Source organism: Brachyhypopomus gauderio, chromosome 12 (genome assembly GCF_052324685.1).
Source record: "Brachyhypopomus gauderio isolate BG-103 chromosome 12, BGAUD_0.2, whole genome shotgun sequence".
Taxonomy (NCBI): Eukaryota; Metazoa; Chordata; class Actinopteri; order Gymnotiformes; family Hypopomidae; genus Brachyhypopomus; species Brachyhypopomus gauderio.
Genome location: NC_135222.1, coordinates 24287811 through 24305471, shown reverse-complemented (window position 1 = coordinate 24305471; position 17661 = coordinate 24287811). Strand labels below are relative to the sequence as shown.

At 42.8% G+C, this 17661-nt stretch overlaps 2 protein-coding genes across 7 annotated transcripts in view; one reads left to right on the top strand and one right to left on the bottom strand.

Annotated features, from left to right (window-relative positions):
- Positions 1-9804, top strand: part of cers1 (ceramide synthase 1) — a 23081-nt gene extending 13277 nt beyond the window's left edge. The window contains exons 2-8 of one of the 4 annotated variants that reach the window (XM_077024005.1): positions 725-884; positions 1671-1851; positions 2155-2316; positions 3448-3595; positions 3997-4091; positions 4648-4748; positions 5171-6627. In XM_077024005.1, the coding sequence (XP_076880120.1) occupies positions 725-884; positions 1671-1851; positions 2155-2316; positions 3448-3595; positions 3997-4091; positions 4648-4748; positions 5171-5187 (864 nt within the window). In that variant the 3' untranslated portion in view covers positions 5188-6627. The other 3 variants (XM_077024007.1, XM_077024006.1, XM_077024004.1) reach the window with 3 other exon arrangements.
- ncln (nicalin) lies at positions 9791-17661 on the bottom strand. Of its 3 annotated transcripts, none has more exons than XM_077024002.1 (15): positions 17349-17661; positions 16089-16279; positions 15759-15900; positions 15118-15212; positions 13977-14057; positions 13741-13844; positions 13544-13632; positions 13280-13419; positions 12739-12962; positions 12487-12574; positions 12000-12038; positions 11497-11660; positions 11216-11269; positions 11045-11123; positions 9791-10778 (listed from the first exon to the last, which is right to left on the bottom strand). In XM_077024002.1, the coding sequence occupies exons 1-15, from the start codon at positions 17521-17523 to the stop codon at positions 10716-10718; spliced, it is 1728 nt and encodes a 575-aa protein (XP_076880117.1). In that variant the 5' UTR covers positions 17524-17661; the 3' UTR covers positions 9791-10715. The 3 variants fall into 3 exon arrangements, with proteins under 3 accessions (XP_076880117.1, XP_076880116.1, XP_076880118.1); XM_077024001.1 differs by having other exon boundaries at positions 15759-15903; positions 17349-17659; XM_077024003.1 differs by having other exon boundaries at positions 12784-12962; positions 15759-15903; positions 17349-17659.

Here is a 17661-nt window from a genome sequence, read left to right as displayed (position 1 = left end):
TGTGTAACCCATGCTTTTTCCCAGTGCAGAGGTAAGACCAGAATTGGACTGTGGATTCACAGAGAACGCCCATAGTGCTTGGTGGCCGTTAATGACGCTGTTAATGCCTCAGTGTCCTGAGTGGTTTCTGACCCCAGCACAGGAAATTGTTTGGGAGGCAGAGTGCCCTATGGTAGTGGCGTAGGTTTGGGTGTATCATACACTGCAGTATTGCTGGAGTTTTTACACAGGCACGTGTCAGTGCTGGGTTTAAGAGTGTTCTGTTGTCCAAGCATATCCAAACAACCGTGATCATGTTGTCAGATACACACCACTGATGGGGAGTTGTATGGCAAACACACAACTGTGCTTAACAACAGATGGGCCGTGGACAACTACAAGGTTTATGTGATAAATATTTCTAAACGTGATGGAGTGTCTAGTAATTAAAATTCTCAAAGACGTTAACGCTTCAGGAAGTTGAGACCACTGTTGTTCATAACACTGACTCAAACACTTATGCTTGGCCATTGCTGTTCAAGCCTGCGCACAGAAAAACCTGCAATACAGTCTGTTTCAACTTCAGAATTTAGTGCTACTGTACAAATATGGACATCTCCATCGCTTCAGGACATATCCTTACATTGTCCTTACACACGGAAACACACGTTCACACTTGATATCTAGCTACACGTCAAACATGCAATGTTCATGTTGAAGAAATCTGGTTCATCCTCTGTTGCAGCCGTTTGCGCGGTGGTGTGGACTCCATCCCAGAGATGTGGCGAAGGTGCCAGAAAGTGCCTGGAAGCTGCTTTTCTACACACTGGCTTGGTCGTACAGCACCTACCTTCTCTTCTTCTCCAGTTACACCTTCTTCCAGAATCCGTCATCCGTATTTTACAGTAAGGATCACTTGAGTTCTGGTTTCTGCCCTTGCTTTTTGTCCTAGTGTATGCAGTACACAAGTGTAGCATGTGTGCATACATAAACCTTCCAGACCAGAGAGGTGTTTTGGGAATACTACTGTTGCAGTTCAAGATAGTTCACCGTCAGTGGACAGTTTGAGTGCAACGCTGAAAACTTACAGTGGACTATAAAACCTTTTCAACCCCCTTTGTGTTTGTGTGCACACACATGTAGCCATTCTATAGTTTGCATTAATTTTGTAAGTGGTATCTTCTCATTGTGAGTACTGTTGTACTCAGAATGTGAGAGACATGAACAAGTTGGTTGCATTATTATGTAGATGAACAGTATATGAGTGAACCAGTTGTCCTGTTTAGGACATTTTCTACAACACTTACATGGATGTGCAAGGCTAGTGACATGAGAACACTCTAGTCTTCATTTTGGGTGAAAGATGGAGGGATGGTCAGATCAATACACATTAAGGGCTATAATATCATCTCCAACAGACTAATGTGTCCGAGCCACACCAGAGGACATTCTCACATCACTCTCAGATCCATCATCCATCTCATCCATCCGCGATGATGAGCCACGGAGAATTTCTACAGAATTCTGCTCAGTGTTGCTACCTGACTGTTCCCATTTTATGCCTTTCACAGAAAACGAGTGCATCTCCTTCTGATGTTGCCATGAGCAGAATGTTAATAATCTTGTCATCATTCTACTGATGTATATATTTATTTTATCGATGGCCTCACGAGTGAATTCCACCTGCGTAGATTGGAAGAGCGGCATGGCGGTGCCCACAGATATTGCCATGGCGTATCTGATCCAGGGCAGCTTCTACGGGCACTCTGTCTACGCCACCGTGTACATGGACGCCTGGAGGAAAGACTCCAAGGTCATGCTGGTGCATCACGTCATCACGCTGGCGCTGCTCACCTTCTCCTACGCATTCAGGTCAGGCAGTGGCCGCCTCTTTTCTTTTTCCATTTCAGTCCATCAGTTATACGTGTTCTCAATAATATGTTGATGGTATTAGCTACTTTGGGTTTTGAACTGAGCCTATGTGACTCCTCTACACACAAAGGCCAATCCAGACCGCTGCAGTGTGATTACACAAAGCTATACAACATGCAGTGTGATTTTTGGTGCTGTTTGATGGACATGGCTATGTACATTGCTCATAGTAGTCAAATGCGCTCTGGGGATTAGGGTGGGATTCTTGCTTCGTGACTGACGGACATGTATGTCTTTTTTAAGATATCACAACATTGGGCTTCTGGTTCTGTTCCTCCATGACATCAGTGATATTCAACTTGAATTCACCAAACTCAACGTCTACTTCAAGACCCGTGGTGGGAGCTACCATCTGACCAATGACATCCTGTCAAACATGGCTTCCGTCAGCTTCAGTATTACCTGGTGAGACAAACACACACACTGAATTTAGTGTCATTTTACTGAATTAAACTTTTGCTTTTACGTGACAATGACAAATGTATAACCAATCTATTGAGACATTGCCATGGAAACTCAGCTTACAATTTCTTATTGTAAAAAAGAAAGCAATCCTGAAAACACATGTGTCGTTGTTTTATAAATGAACTGTATGAAATTGAAGACGGGGCTCTGTTTGTGTGCTTGCTTGTGTCCATGTGACAAGTGACCACATAATGATTTCAAAATTATGTTCTTGCAACGGCACCAGTGAGGGAGCAGTGAACAGAAACATTTGTTACCAGTTTAACAACATGTTTTACTCAATTATAGCAAAGTAGGTTTTGCATCCTAAAAGCTATGAATCGTACAAATATATCCTGTCCAGCTTATAAGTAATGTGATTTTGCTGAAAATAATACTAGCACAGAAGACATTTCAGGTTTTGAAAAAGCCCATTTTATTACACAGTTGCTTCTTTTTAGCTCATGGTGGCAGAGCGTCGATTGAAATAATGTCTTCCCTGTCCATGAACATGTTCCCGTAGGCGCTGGGGGCTTCATCCTGAACGTCCCTGTAGTCCGTGCATCACGTCAGGGCTCAGATAACACAGCTCAGTTGTGTGAACAGCCTTCATTTAAACCATGAACAGCTACTGCAGCCAACTCCAGCATTTTACCTATAAAATCATTTATCCAATGGGAGAGTCTCATTGTTTTCCCAGTGAGAGACTCAATATGGCTGTTTTGATAAGTGTTTATACAAAGGCTGCACAAAATATCATATTTTTAAAACCTTACTGATATTGCAGCTGGCACCAAAATGCAGATGAGCCCCTTGACAAATGACACCATGTTGAGCGAGAGTCTTGTCAAAACAATGCAGAAAACCTTTTTTTTTTTGTCAGATCATGAACACATTAATTGCAAAGTGTAACATAATCATAGTGTGTAACAGTATAATCACAGTATAATTTTAAAGTCCTTTATGTGCAGCCTTGACCAGAACCAACCACGTCTTCAGTAGTGGTCAAGTGCTGAACAGTTGGGTCTTCAGTAGTGGTCAAGTGCTGAACAGTTGGGTCTTCAGGCTCTTCCCGTCTCTGCTGTGCTGCAGGTTCTGGTTCAGATTGTACTGGTTCCCTCTCAAAGTCCTCTACACCGCCTGCGTCTCCAGCCTGCAGGCCATCCCCAACATCCCGTTCTACTTCTTCTTCAACGCCCTGCTTTTTGCCCTGCTCCTCATGAACGTCTACTGGTTCCTGGTAAGGACAGCATAGGCAGAGGTGTGTCTTCGCGTTGATTGACAGGTCCTCAGTCTCCTCTTAGCTGTCTAGTTAAATAGTATTCCAGGATGAAATTAAAACCATATCCTTTTTTTTTTCAATATTCATATGTTTGCACTGACTAATTTATTTTCCTCCGTAGATCAAGTTTAGCAGTTTGTGCATTTCTCCAACTGTTTTTCGGCTGGTGACCGTAATTTAAACAGGTTATACATCATGAAAAAGCACCAAAGAAATGACCTTGACATACCGCCTCACTGATGACGGCCAATTACAATCAGATCGACATGAATCTGGGCTTTGTGTGTAAGAACAGCGAGACCTCAGTGGAGGTGAGGAAGGACGCTTTGTTGTTAAGCCGCTTTGCTTGTGTGTTGCAGTTCATTGTGTTGTTTGTGGTGAAGATTGTGATGGGGAGAGGGGTCAGCGACGTGCGGGAGTACGAGGAAGACGAGGAGCCACTGAAGCAGGACAGGTACGGTGCTTCCTCTCCAAGCTCTGGGGAAGGGTGAGTCCCAACACCTAATGCAACTATATGAGCTGTGTTAGGGAACCTGAGAAATCCCAACTCACTCCCTGAAGAACCCCGAACAGGCCCCGTTTGGGTTCGATCTGCTTCTCATCATACCTGACCCAGCTCATTGCCTCTTGATTATCTCACTCAGGTGTGAGAATAAACGTCAGATATGGATGGATTTGGCTTCCTAAAGAATTTGACTTGGGGACATCTGAACTAAACTAAGTGGAGCTTACTGCTGAATCTTCCCTGTAGTCTTAATGTCGAAAAATGATATATTGTGGCTTTTGAATACACGGTCCTAAAATAGAGATATTGTTTTTCTGAAAAGTTGCTGAAAGTCCCAGTCCTTAGTGGCCCAGCTCTGCGTCTCCCAGAGTGCCTCCATCTCTCAAGGCATATTCAAAACACTCTGATGTCCAAGCACATTGGCTATTGGTAAACTAACCAATAAACAGTTATGTTGTATAGCCCAGAAGGATGTTTAATTTGACAAGCTCTCCTTTGAATATAGAGACATTCAGAACATGGACATATGGGACATGGAGAACAGAGAACATAGAACACAGAATATGGAGAACACAGAACATAAAAACATAGACAACATAGAGACAGGTATTTTGTATCTGCATTTGGAATGACTTTAAGGTGAAAGTGCAGCTTTATTTTAAATGTTGGCCCTAATTCAAGAGTATTTTATTGGTAAATTACCGGGTACTCATAATGGGAACAGAAGTAATTTCATTGTTGGGTCGACTGTTGTGTGTTCAGTCTTCAGTAGATCATGCACAAAATAACAAAACCTCTAGAGTTGATGTGATGTTTGCATTATTAAGGCCTAGCAGAACCATAGTAGCTAAGATATCCATGTTTCTGGTGTCTAGACATTTCAGGAATTGTCTAGTTTTAACTGTAAACATTAGGAAGAAATTTGTCAAAATCTGAAATAGTTTATGAACTACCAAGTTTGTGTTTAAATAGACAAAGTAGCTGTCAGTTTGAAGCAAGATCAGGATAAATATGCTTCTTCCTTTAAGATCAAGTAGTTGGATAATCAGTTGAGCCTCTCCAGATATTCCAGTGACCTCCAAGTGGTTTCAGTCAGAAACAAGGGCATGCTCTTGGTTCAGGTGAACACCTGCAGATCCCCACACATCCCGCTCATCTACAGCATAACATGATCAGAGGACATTACAGCACTGGTTCTTTTTCTCTCGTGCCCCACTTTGGAGCATAAACATTTAATGTCTCCCACCCCAAACAAAATGGTGACAAAATAGGCCAAGTTTAACTTTGCTGAAGTAACATGATGAATGATTTCACCTTTATTTAAGTCATTTCTGTGGGAGAAATTAAAACTTTAACCTCTTTTTGGAACATGTCCCTCCGGGAGCATTAGTTTACAGCAAGCAACAAAATACCGTAATACCACACATCTAGGCACATTCAGATTCATAAGAAAATACCGTAATACCACACATCTAGGCACATTCACGGTCATAACAAAATACCGTAATACCACACATCTAGGCACATTCACGGTCATAACAAAATACCGTAATACCACACATCTAGGCACATTCACATTCATAACAAAATACCGTAATACCACACATCTAGGCACATTCACGGTCATAACAAAATACCGTAATACCACACATCTAGGCACATTCACATTCATAACAAAATACCGTAATACCACACATCTAGGCACATTCACGTTCATAACAACTTGACTGTCAGTACTTAAAGCACGGATAGCTTGACCTCGGCATTGACATAACTAGGGTGTAATGCCCCTGTCTCTTAATTTGTTTCTTCTTAAGCTGTGTCTTCTTTGTGTCTTTTTATACTGTGTCTTCTTAATTTGTTAGGTCTCACACTTTAAGCTGCCAGTTTTCAGAGTTAAAATACACTACCACGTTCTTCCATCACATTCCCTGTGAACCCAAGCGCACAACAGGCCTAGTCATTTTCTTGACTTGTATTTTTAGTTGGTTATTATCACTTGTTTTGTTTGTCTGAGTCATTGTGTGTTTTTCTTTTCGCCCCTGTCAAATATCTCTATATTCTTAAGAGTTTCTGTCTGAATGAACGTCTAAATGGGGAACCATGATTTGATTAGTGTTCCACGGTGATGTTGCCTCGCCCCCAGGGGAGGGGCAACCTACACTGTGAGAAACGCTGCGTTAGACTACCATACGTGTTCCTGAGCAGCACACATGAGGGTAAACACGTGAGTCTTGCTTCGTGATGGCTATGGAGATGAGCTGGGCTGATATAGCCTGACCTATGGAATGTGGAGATGGGCTCAAAGTGCTAAGTTATATAGATGTGATTGCTGGTGTGTTGTTAGCCTTATCTCTGACCTTGGAGGGAAATTGCATCTGACTTTAGGGCAATCATTTCATTCTCACAACACATTCTCTCTCTCTCTCTCTCTCTCTCTCTCTCTCTCTCTCTCTCTCTCTCTCTCTCTCTCTCTCCCCCCCCCCCCTCTCTCTCTAGGAAACACATACAGAATGGAATCACCAAGGAGAAGCATCTGTAACTGCTTCAGTACCTCCACCTGCTGGTGACTAAGAGACATGACCAAGTTAGACATTCCAATCATTGCTCTAGCCTGTGATTTTATTTGACTTCTGTTCTCATTCTGTTGTTTGTTTGTTTGTTTGTTTTATTATAGCACTGTGAATGTCATTTAATGTTATCTGTGACTATGGCGTAAAACAATAGAGATAGATAGAAGTGAGTGCCCTCTTGTGTGTAAAGCACCTTTTTTATTTTTTAAGAACAGTATTGTGTAATATGAAAAGTGGAAAATCTGAACAAATGAAGAGTGAGTGGTGCCCGGGCGCGTGTAGGGGGACGGTGCTGTTCACCATAAGGGCTAGCGCAGCAACCACATGTTTAAGCTCTCCACAGACAGCAGAATCTTCATCTGTTTGTTTGCATTTTTGTTCCGTCTAACAGTCCAGTGATGAAGGCACTACAGAGGGAAATTCTGGTAGTATACTGTCGGTGTCTGAGATGCGGCATTTGTGTGGGGTACTTGATTCATTATGTACCGAGAGCACAGATCTCCATTGAACTCGGTTTCTAGCTTCTTCGTGGTGTAAAACAATACATCATAGTGCTGGGCGATATGAACTCAATCAATATCATGATTATTAGAACGATTTTGTTTTTTGACCTGACAAGTGTGTTTAATCTGAAAGAGGTCATATTGTTATTATAAAATTATAATTAATTATTACATTTACATATTACATTTTGTTTCCCTGTCACTCACTGGACAGGACGGAGTCATGGACTACATGGACTACTGCAATAGGATATTTTTAAGTACATGAACAGTGGGCAAAATATTAACATAAGTTTATATCAAGTATAGAGCACCATGGTGGTGTGGTGGTTAGCACTGGTGCTTCACAGCAAGGTGGTTTGGGTTCGGTTCTTGGTCCAGTCCTCTCTGTGTGAAGTTTGCATGTTCTCCGTTCTTTTCTCTGGGTACTCCGGTTTCCTCCCACAGTTCAAAGACGTGTGTTAGGTTGATCGATCACTCTGAATTGCCCGTAGGTGTGATTGTGTGTGTTAGCCATGTGGTGCACTGGCGACCTGCCCATGGTGTACCCTGCCTTCGTCCAATGATGCTGGGATTGGCTCCGGCCCCCCCGGACCCGACTAATAATGGATGGATGGATATATGAAGTATATGTTATGATATTAAAAGCCAAAACCGAAATAACCGACATGGGCAAAATTGTTGGTTAGAGATTCAGAATGTCTGTTTCAATGTATTTTTGATTAATTGCTCAGCCCTAGTGTGTCATTTCCCCCCCCCCCCCCCCCCCTTTTTTCATCTGCATCTGTTGTTGCACTGAAATCAAAGCATGCAAGTTGTCGAATGACTACAGTTGAACATGGTCTATCAAACACTGAACAAAGAGGTTATGGTTGAATGTAATATCACTGATCAAAATTAACACACGTGCCAAGAAATCTTTACAGCAGTGTGTCAGAGAAAGGAACTAGATTTCTCTTATGTATAAAAAGGAATAAATCAAGTACTTCTGCATAGGATACGAAATTGAAATGATTTGGAATATGAAAAGCATCAATTACACCTTCTAGGTCTCTCATATTATCAGCCCACTATATAAAGTTGGTGCAAATTAATTTTTTGAATATCAGGATTTTCCTTACATTAACTGAGCGTTTTTGATCCAAACCTATGCTGCTTTTTATCTGGTTTGTTGTGTCTAAGAGGTGGGATACCTATCCTACTGGTGTCATTACAAGTTCGGACTAGTCTACCGAGACCTTCACGTTAGATTCATCTGCATTTACAGATGTTTTATTTATTTATTTTGCACTGAGAACTTAAAACAATTTAACGTGGTCCCTTCTCACTGTTTATTTATTTGTACTGAAGTCATCAACTACCCTGGTACTGTCCAAAAGGTGGAGAAGCCTTCTTTACGCTTGACGCTGTTTTACCACCTAGCACACAACTCCATAAGGGACATCTCACAGTTCTAGACTGCTTACTGCACATATTTAAATAAAGACCATTATCCTCACCATTATGAGCCTTCTGTTCCTCAGAGGTGGACAGCTAAGGTTATGGAATGGAAGGTCCTCCTCAGGAATTTGTTCTAGTTCATTCAGGCCAGTAGACCAAACTAGTTAATCCACTGGGTGATAAAAAATTTGGAATTATTATATATTTGAGCCTGCACTTGCATCTCCACACATACCACAAAAGCTCTTGCTAATTGATTAGACAATTGGACTCCTAAACAAACTACTGCAATGCATTACAATCCTTTTACTTAATGAGAACACCTGTAATAAGAGCCAGTCTGTTTTGGCACGTACCGTACTGCCTGTCTTGGAGTGGGAGCCTGTTTAGGACATTTAGGTTAATTAGGTTGACCTTGTGTGGTGTCACAAAAACTAATTCAGCTCCCACTTTAAATTAGCCACATTGCAGGCCAACCAACCAGAACAAACCAAATTATTTGCAAGTTATACATGTAAAGTTCATAACAGCAGCCATGTACTACTGCTCGTTGGCAAGGCTACAGTTAGATCATATCAAATTACTACTGTATTTAGTAACTCCATGTATTTCATGGACAAAAATTTATTATTGAAATGTTTTGTTTCATGTGTAAGCATAATCTGTTTCTATCTCTCCATGTTCAAGGTGCACTGCATGCATTGCATACGTGCAGTGCTTTGTCCCAGTGTTATTGGTTCTAAGAATGTGCCAAAAGAGAGCTTTGAACTACTGACAACTGACTGAAAGACCTTGGGCTCCAAGTGTTTGGATATTTAAGGGTGTATTATGTTAAATATGAGTGTCACAGATATACTTAAATCAAATTGCACTGTAATTTATTAATGTTTTTACTGTTCATTAGGAAATAATAAACAATAAATACACTTAAGTGGGAATTAAACTATGTTTGTTTTAAGAAGGCTTTCTCCTCAAACTTGAAAAATTTATCCTGATTTCGATCTGACCATTTCAGTAAGATGGATGCTGTATCTTTTTGTAATGGAACAATTTTTAATAACTATGGAGCCAGTGTTGTACCATTTTCCCATGAAATAAAAAAAACCTGATCAATAAAAACAATTGTCACCTCTGTCAACAAAAGAACTTTATTTCTCTGTTTGACTTATTGATGCAAGAATTTCTGTAGATCAGGCTCACATCTCATTAAATGTAATTTGTTAAATCTCAAGAAAGCAAAACAAACCATTTAAAAATCAGTGCAAGGTGAAGCATCATTCGCTTCCATAAATAACAGATGAAACACCTGTACCACAGTTTCACTCTCACTGAACGCTGCGTTTTGAAAGCAACTGGCTCTTACGCAAAATGGAACTCAAATGTATAGAGGAGGTATATTTGTTTCTGCTGAAACAGATGATTATGGCTATTGATGTCTGTTGAAATTAAAAGCTAGAGAGACAAGATTTTATTAGGAAAAAAAGTAAGAAAAAAATTACTCAAAATATTTAGGTTGCCTCAAATGTGTCTGTTTTTTTTTTATACTGATACTGAAGGTTGTACATATTCAATTGCAGCAAACGTAATATCTGCATCAAGGGCCAAGGATATCTTGAACTAGAACAAGGACCTGAGCTGTCTCAACTGAGCAAGCTTACTGAACAACTTTTTTCAGCTAACCAATAGTATCTTCACCAGGAGCATTTTGGCCCTCTTTGACTCTCTTAGCTGCCTGTGAAAATCACTCACTGTAGATTTGCAGAGATCACATGAGCCCTACTAATCACTGAACCCTTACCTTTAGAATGGGTTGTAATGAATGAGGCGGTGTTAGAGGAAAAGGAAGACTTTAAAAGGCAGCTGCTGACTTGTGACAGCCAGTAAATGAGAGGTGAGCAACACACTTTGTAGGGGGAAAGAAAAAACAAAAATCTAGTTCCACTCCCAGAAAAAGAGAAGGAAAACAGATTGACATATTTAAGAGACTCCTGGCTCCACTGTGGGACCGCAGTGAGTCCCTCATATTGCAGGGATGAGTAGAGAGAAGCCAAAGCTGCTTAGTGTTGTTTGGCTCTTGGTGCCGTGACCCGGCGAAGGACGGTGTACAGGAGCCCAAAATGCTGCAGGGACAAAACATTCAGAGTTGTAAAAAAAAAAAAAAAAAAAAAGCTGTAGCCAGTGTTCATCAATGCCAGTCCTAAAGTCCTCACACAATTTTACAGTTTGCCTGCACCAACATACTGGAATTCAGTTACTCATCTTATCTTGCCCATCACGGGTCAAGCGAGAAGGCAAAAGCTGAAGTGGAAGGACTCTCCAGGATGTGAGAACCAATAAGTGTTGTTACGGTGTGCCTGGGCATAATGAAGCGTTGGTTTGCCCTCACCTGTACAGCCAGGTACACCACTCCGAGGTACGCAGCTATGCACAGCGCCAGCAGCAGGTCAAAGATGGCTGGTTTTACTCTTAAAGGATCATGATGGACAAAACGACAGGGTTAGAACCTCTCAGACCATTAAGCACTTTAGGCAATCTGAAAATCAGCACAACTTAATACCTGTAAGCATTCATTGTCTGTTTAAGCTGATCATAGAAGACAAATTCTGGGTCTCTGAAAAGGGGGGAGAAAGGTATTTAAATATTTTTTTTATCATAAATGCATGGGACGTATTTTCAGAATAACGGTTACATATGTGTAACAAAATGCAAGGATTCCCTCCTGGTGCCTTATGTAGAACTATATACAAACAGTCCCATAGATCTTTTAAAAAAATAGATATATACACATCATGCACATAAAGGCTTCAGTCATGCAACACATGCCTATGCTACACACACCTCTTGTCAGCTCTTACGAAGTGTCTCTTGACGTCCTTCAGATAATGGCCCAGATAATACTCCAGGGTGCTGACCACACTGCTGTCTTTGTCCACCAGCTGGGCAGCGCGGGGCTGACTGGCCAGCCAGTCCACCAGCGACATCAGCTGGTCCTCCTGCACTTGCTGACAGCACAGTCGTGAGTTGCGTGTGCGAGCCGCACGACTGACGCCGTTCTATGCGGCGCACCTCATCATCACCATTTGACGTAACGTCTAAGCTTATTTTTGTGAGCAGACTAATACTGCATGTTATACCGTTATAATAATGTTATAACTGTGTTAAATGACGCTTTATTGTGGAGAGGCATGTTGACAATGCAGACTCCCCCAGGAGAAAGTCACTACTGCAGAGGTATTCAAATCACAGGCCTCATGGGCCGGCTCCTACAGTAAGGTATGATTTGCATGTTTTTCAGTGTTTGGCACCAAACTTACAGGCACCATTTATAGACATCCACTTACCATCTGCTCTGTGAAGATCTCCAAGTCTCCGTTGGTGCCCTGTGGATTTCACAGCATTGTTATCTAGTACTCTCAGTCTCCATTTATGAAAAATTTAAGTCCTAGTAAAAATGCTGTTTTTGAGATTCATCACCAGAAACTGATCATCCATGCCATTTATTTGCAATAATACAGCATGTCTGCTGTGGAATAAATATTAGAATTTGCGGAATAAAAACCAAACTTAGAAATCAATTCATAGATGAGGAATGACCATGCTAAGGCCATTCCTCATCTATTAATTGATTTCAAGGTTTCATTTTTATACCTGTATGTGTTCGGGGTAAACAAAGCTGGTAGACTCTGAGAAAATCAGCATGTCTGTAGCAACAACAGATAAATAAATACCACTGAAACGTGATAACCGACAGCTGTTACATGTGTGTTACACGTTAGCCGAGACGTGTGGAGCGGGGCAGAGGCCTGCACAGGGGCCGCGGGGCCTCACCTTCTCCGTCAGGTTGTAGACGACCCTCGCTAGGGCCTCAGCAATCAGCTTAGTGTTCCTGCTCAGCTTCTTCAGATCCACATGAGGTCTGTGGAGGGAGAGAAAGGAGAAAAAACCCACAATGCTCACCAAATGGGAAGAGCAGAAAAGGCCCACGAGTGTGGGATGGGGTGCGTGGGGGACGGAGGACGAGAGGCAGCACGCCGCCACGCAACAGTAATACAGAGATAAAGAGCGGCAGCAGTCACCCACCCAGCGGTGGTCTCTCCTGCCCTGTCCAGAGAGGTGGACACTGACCGCATGTCCATGATAGAGCTGCGCGCGGCACTGCGGTGACTGTCCAGACGCGACAGCGTGAAGGCGGGCAGCCGGCGGATACCGAAGCGCTCGTGCTCCCAGGCCAGCGTGTCGTCCGCCAGGTTGATCTTCTTGTGGACCATGGAGAACTTCACGTCTGGGTACTGCTGGGCGACCACCTTACGGGACGACACAAGGGCGGTGAGACGCTAACGAGGAGGGGGTGAACATGTGCTAAATCTCACGTATTAACCATGTCTAGTCTGTTTTGATGAATGATAAATTCCCACTGTCCTTGTAAAAAAAACATAAAAACAGACTCAGAGATATAAAATATGGTATCTGATATGATATTCCAAAAAAACAAAACTCTCCAACACAGCACTTGTACAATTTTTTTTGTTTTGAAAGTTGTTTAAACACAATTTATAGAAAACCCAGCTTAACAGGTTTGTTCATCCAATTTTTTGCATAAGCTCTTTACAAACCAAGTTACCATCTGTAGTTCTTTGAGCAGAGCGTGCTGTGGACTGCCCTCTTTGGGAGGCTTGGAGACGTGCAGGTAGAGGCCGTCTCCGTTACCCAGCGTGTCCAGACACAGCACAAACGCCACATTATCCTGCAGGAGACTGGACTCTAATACAGGGACACGGAAGGATGAAAAACAGGTAATATGGCACAGAAGAATGAATGAACACGTATGGTCAAAAGTGTGAATAAGAAGGCTAACAGGTAATGGTGAACACCAATAGTGCTGCACCTGTGTGGTCCAGGTTATCCTCCAACCAGCGCTTGGTGCCCTGATAGTTAAACTTCCCTCCACCCGACAGGAAGAACAGCAGGTTGTACCTGCGACGACACAAGAGCTCACTCAGACCACGGGAGGTCAGCCATGATTGGTTTCACTCACGCTAATCCCTCTTGCTCCGAGTTGGTTTGGTGTGTGTGCTTTGCTACCCAGCGTGAGTCCGTTTGTGGGAGTAGAGTCTGGCGAAGAGGCGAGCCAGCTCGATCAAGACCGCCACGCCACTGCCATTAGAGTCAGCACCGTAGGAAAGCCACTGAGATCGCGCGTACACACACACACACACACACACACACACACACACACACACACACACACACACACACACTTCATTAACAGAACTAAATGAATGGGGACACAACATTAACAAAAATGTTCACTTCCTTACGGGAGCCACTCCGAAAGAGTCATAGTGGGCCACGAGCACTATGGTGGGCAGGTCCTCGCCTCCTGCTCCGCTCAGCCGTCCCTGACACACACACACACACACAGAGTCATCTTAATGCTCCAGCTCCCACAGTACCAACATCCAACTAACTTTCATGAGCTAGAAAACCAGAACGTACAGTCAGAAGGTCCATCGGTGAATGTTAGCAGGTAATCGTAATCTCCACACCTAGATCCCTTTTGGCTACATTATCTTTAGTTCAAGCACTTGTTCATACTCACACATCATTTCACCACTACAAAACATGGCTAATCCATATCATATGCTAATACCTTCATCAATTTATCCCCTAAGCAACAAATACTAAGACAACAAGCTCCACACCAGCTTCTGAATGCAGGTAGACTGCTGTAGAGGGACAGACACAGGTGGTCTACATCTCAGTAATTAGGCATCTCCCATCATTTTCATATTATGAGGTAAAGGCTGAGACTTCATGATACAGACACCACAATATGATGAAGTCTAACAGTAACAAAATACATTTTATTAAGATACATGTTACCAAAATACTATTATTATTTAACAATAATGCATTAATAACTAATAAATAAACAAATAAAAATAAATGGGAAGAGTACATGTAAAATACCAATATAAAGAAAAAAAGAAGGAAGTCCTGAATTCAGCCAATCATTTTTAACCTCCCACTGATATGAAGGAATTTAACTTTTTTTTTTTTTACCAGAAATCACATGCTGAAACAGTTACAATTACAACTTACATTTATAATTACCCACATGTTGAGTGCATGGCTTTTCCTAGACTAATGCGTTAGTTTTTCCTAAAACCACCTTATTTTAAAGGTGCCACCTGCTGGTTATTTTAAATACAGCACTTAAACTTGCACACTTCGGTTTCAGAATATAAACGTTCATAATAAATATCAATACATCCGTGACTGTGTCACGTATTAGCAAGAGTGTACTTAGAATATATCGACATATCCAGATTTTGTCCAGCCCTATTCGTGATGTAAAAAGGTGCTTGGAAATGAAACAGAATAGAAAGAATAGAGATAGCTTCTTCAATGGCCAACTAGATGGACTGATGTGGGCTATATAGAGAGAAGAGAACTCACTTCCAGGCTGGTGATGGCCCAGTCCGTCACAGCTTTACTCTGAGCGCCACTCGTCACCATCTGAAACCCGTTGGCAGTGGCCGAGTGCAAAAGCACTGGAGACACATTCACCAGGTTCAAATTCACACCGTCACATCACACATCACAAGTGTAGTGCACAGTACAGAGACATTGAGCATCACTGTGCATTTTAAACCTGAGCAGCCATGAAAGCAGAAAAAACTACATGATCCAGGGTTGCCAACTTCTCAAGATCGCTTGGAGTGAGATTTGAACCTGGAGGGGGTGGCGAGTGTAAATGAAATGGACACAAATTCAGTATTAAATCGCGATCTATCGATTAGCAGTGGTTGGCGAACCAGAGCGAACTAGTAACTCATTGAGTCATAGATATGGATCAAAGGTAAATAAACTAGATTTTTTTTTTTCCGGCGTGAGAAATCGGATGTGTGGCGTGAGAGCGTGTGAAGACGCTCAAATGCGTGAGAGTTGGCAACCCTGTGATCTGTGATTTGCAGAAGTAGACCACAATGTAAAGGGCCACGTGTCTTCCAGTACACCCAAATAGCTTTGATGTTTCAGCTTCAGCAGACAAAAGTCTCTCTCTGTATACTGGTATCTGCAAATTTGTCTTCCCATACCTTCAGCTGCAGAGGAAGACCCCTGAGAGGAGGAAGAGTCCTGAGTCTGTCTGTATATAGACAACAGTTCATCGTCCTCCAGCGCAAAGTAGACAGGAACGATAGTCTCCGTGGCCAGAAGCTCAGGCTCCAGCTCCATGAACTGCTACAACAAAATGTGACAAGCTACACCTTAAAAAACATGCTAAAATATTTACACAAACAATATAAAAAGTGTCAAGAAAGAAGGGGGGGGGGGGGGGGGGGGGGGGGACATTCACGTGTCAAAACGTTTCTCATTTTGTCTCCAAGGGCCATGCCACAGGAGCAGGAGCGTTGACGAGCCCTTACCTGCACGATGTCCTGCGGCATAGTGGACATGTTGCTGGGCAGGATGATGACCACCGCCCCGGCGGACTGCCGGAGCGCCTTCTGGTACTTCTCATAGGAGAACTCGGCCAGTCGCATCATCACACACCGACGGCTCAGCACGTCCGCCTCCACGGTTCGAGCTTCGGTGTTCAAAATCGCATTTCTGGAGCCTTCAAAAACAACAACGATTAAGTCAGACCAGATGTATACAGTCAGGGGCTTCCGACAGAATGTGTGAAGACTGTGTGATTTAAAATTATGAGAATATATGTTGTAATTCTAAATTATATGTAGTTAATAGGGTCAGTCATGGTCTGGTGGTAGGGAACTGGTCTTGTGACCAGAGGGTCGTGGGTTCGAGTCTCAGACCTGAGGCCATGACTGAGGTGCCCCTGAGCAAGGCCCTTAACCCTCAATTGCTCACTTGTATAAAAATGAGATAAAAATGTAAGTCGCTCTGGATAAGGGCGTCTGCCAAAATGCCATAAATGTAAATGTAATAATTCACGTGCCTGCCATGAAAGACACCGACAAATAGCTTAGCCAGCTAGCTGTGTTATGTGTTATGCATAAGTTAGCTGCACTACACCCTTAACATAACGCATATTAACGGGAATATGACCACACACACTACAGATACACTACACTACAGACCACACACACTAGATACACTACACTACAGACCACACACACTACAGATACACTACACTACAGACCACACACACTACAGATACACTACACTACAGATACACTACACTACAGACCACACACACTACAGACCACACACACTACAGATACACTACACTACAGACCACACACACTACAGATACACTACAGATACACTACACTACAGACCACACACACTACAGATCACACACACTACAGATACACTACACTACAGATACACTACACTACAGATCACACACACTACAGATACACTACACTACAGACACACTACACTACAGACACACTACACTACAGACCACACACACTACAGATACACTACACTACAGATCGTGTTGGTTCCCCCACAAACTGGACCTGTTCACTGGCACCTTCACCACATTAGCTGCTAGCAGAGAAAGCCTGGTGGTGCTATCTAACGAGAAGTGCACGATTTTACACCGAACTATCAGTGCCGTCCAAGCGTACACGACCACGTTGGTTTTAAATAACACCCGTTAGAACACAAATACACGATATTAAATAATCACGGGTCGGATAACCGAGCGCTGGTACCGTAGTTCTGTCCCTGCAGGTCGTACTGCTGCATGCGGTACACGGTGAATTCATGCGCCGCCTCTGCTGGGAGCGGAGAGACGAGGATTAGCACGGCGGGCAGAAACACTATGAACGTCAGCGGGAAAGAAGACTTGAACATGTTTTCAAACACTTCGCTCGCTTCCTCGAACATGTTTGAAACGACACCGGGACGCCAGCTAAGAGAACGGATGAATGAAACCGGTCACACTTTTGACAGCCAGCCTCGAGCAAACCGCAGCAGTCTGAAAGGACCAGCACTTTTCTTCCGGCAATCGCGAAGGACACCTAA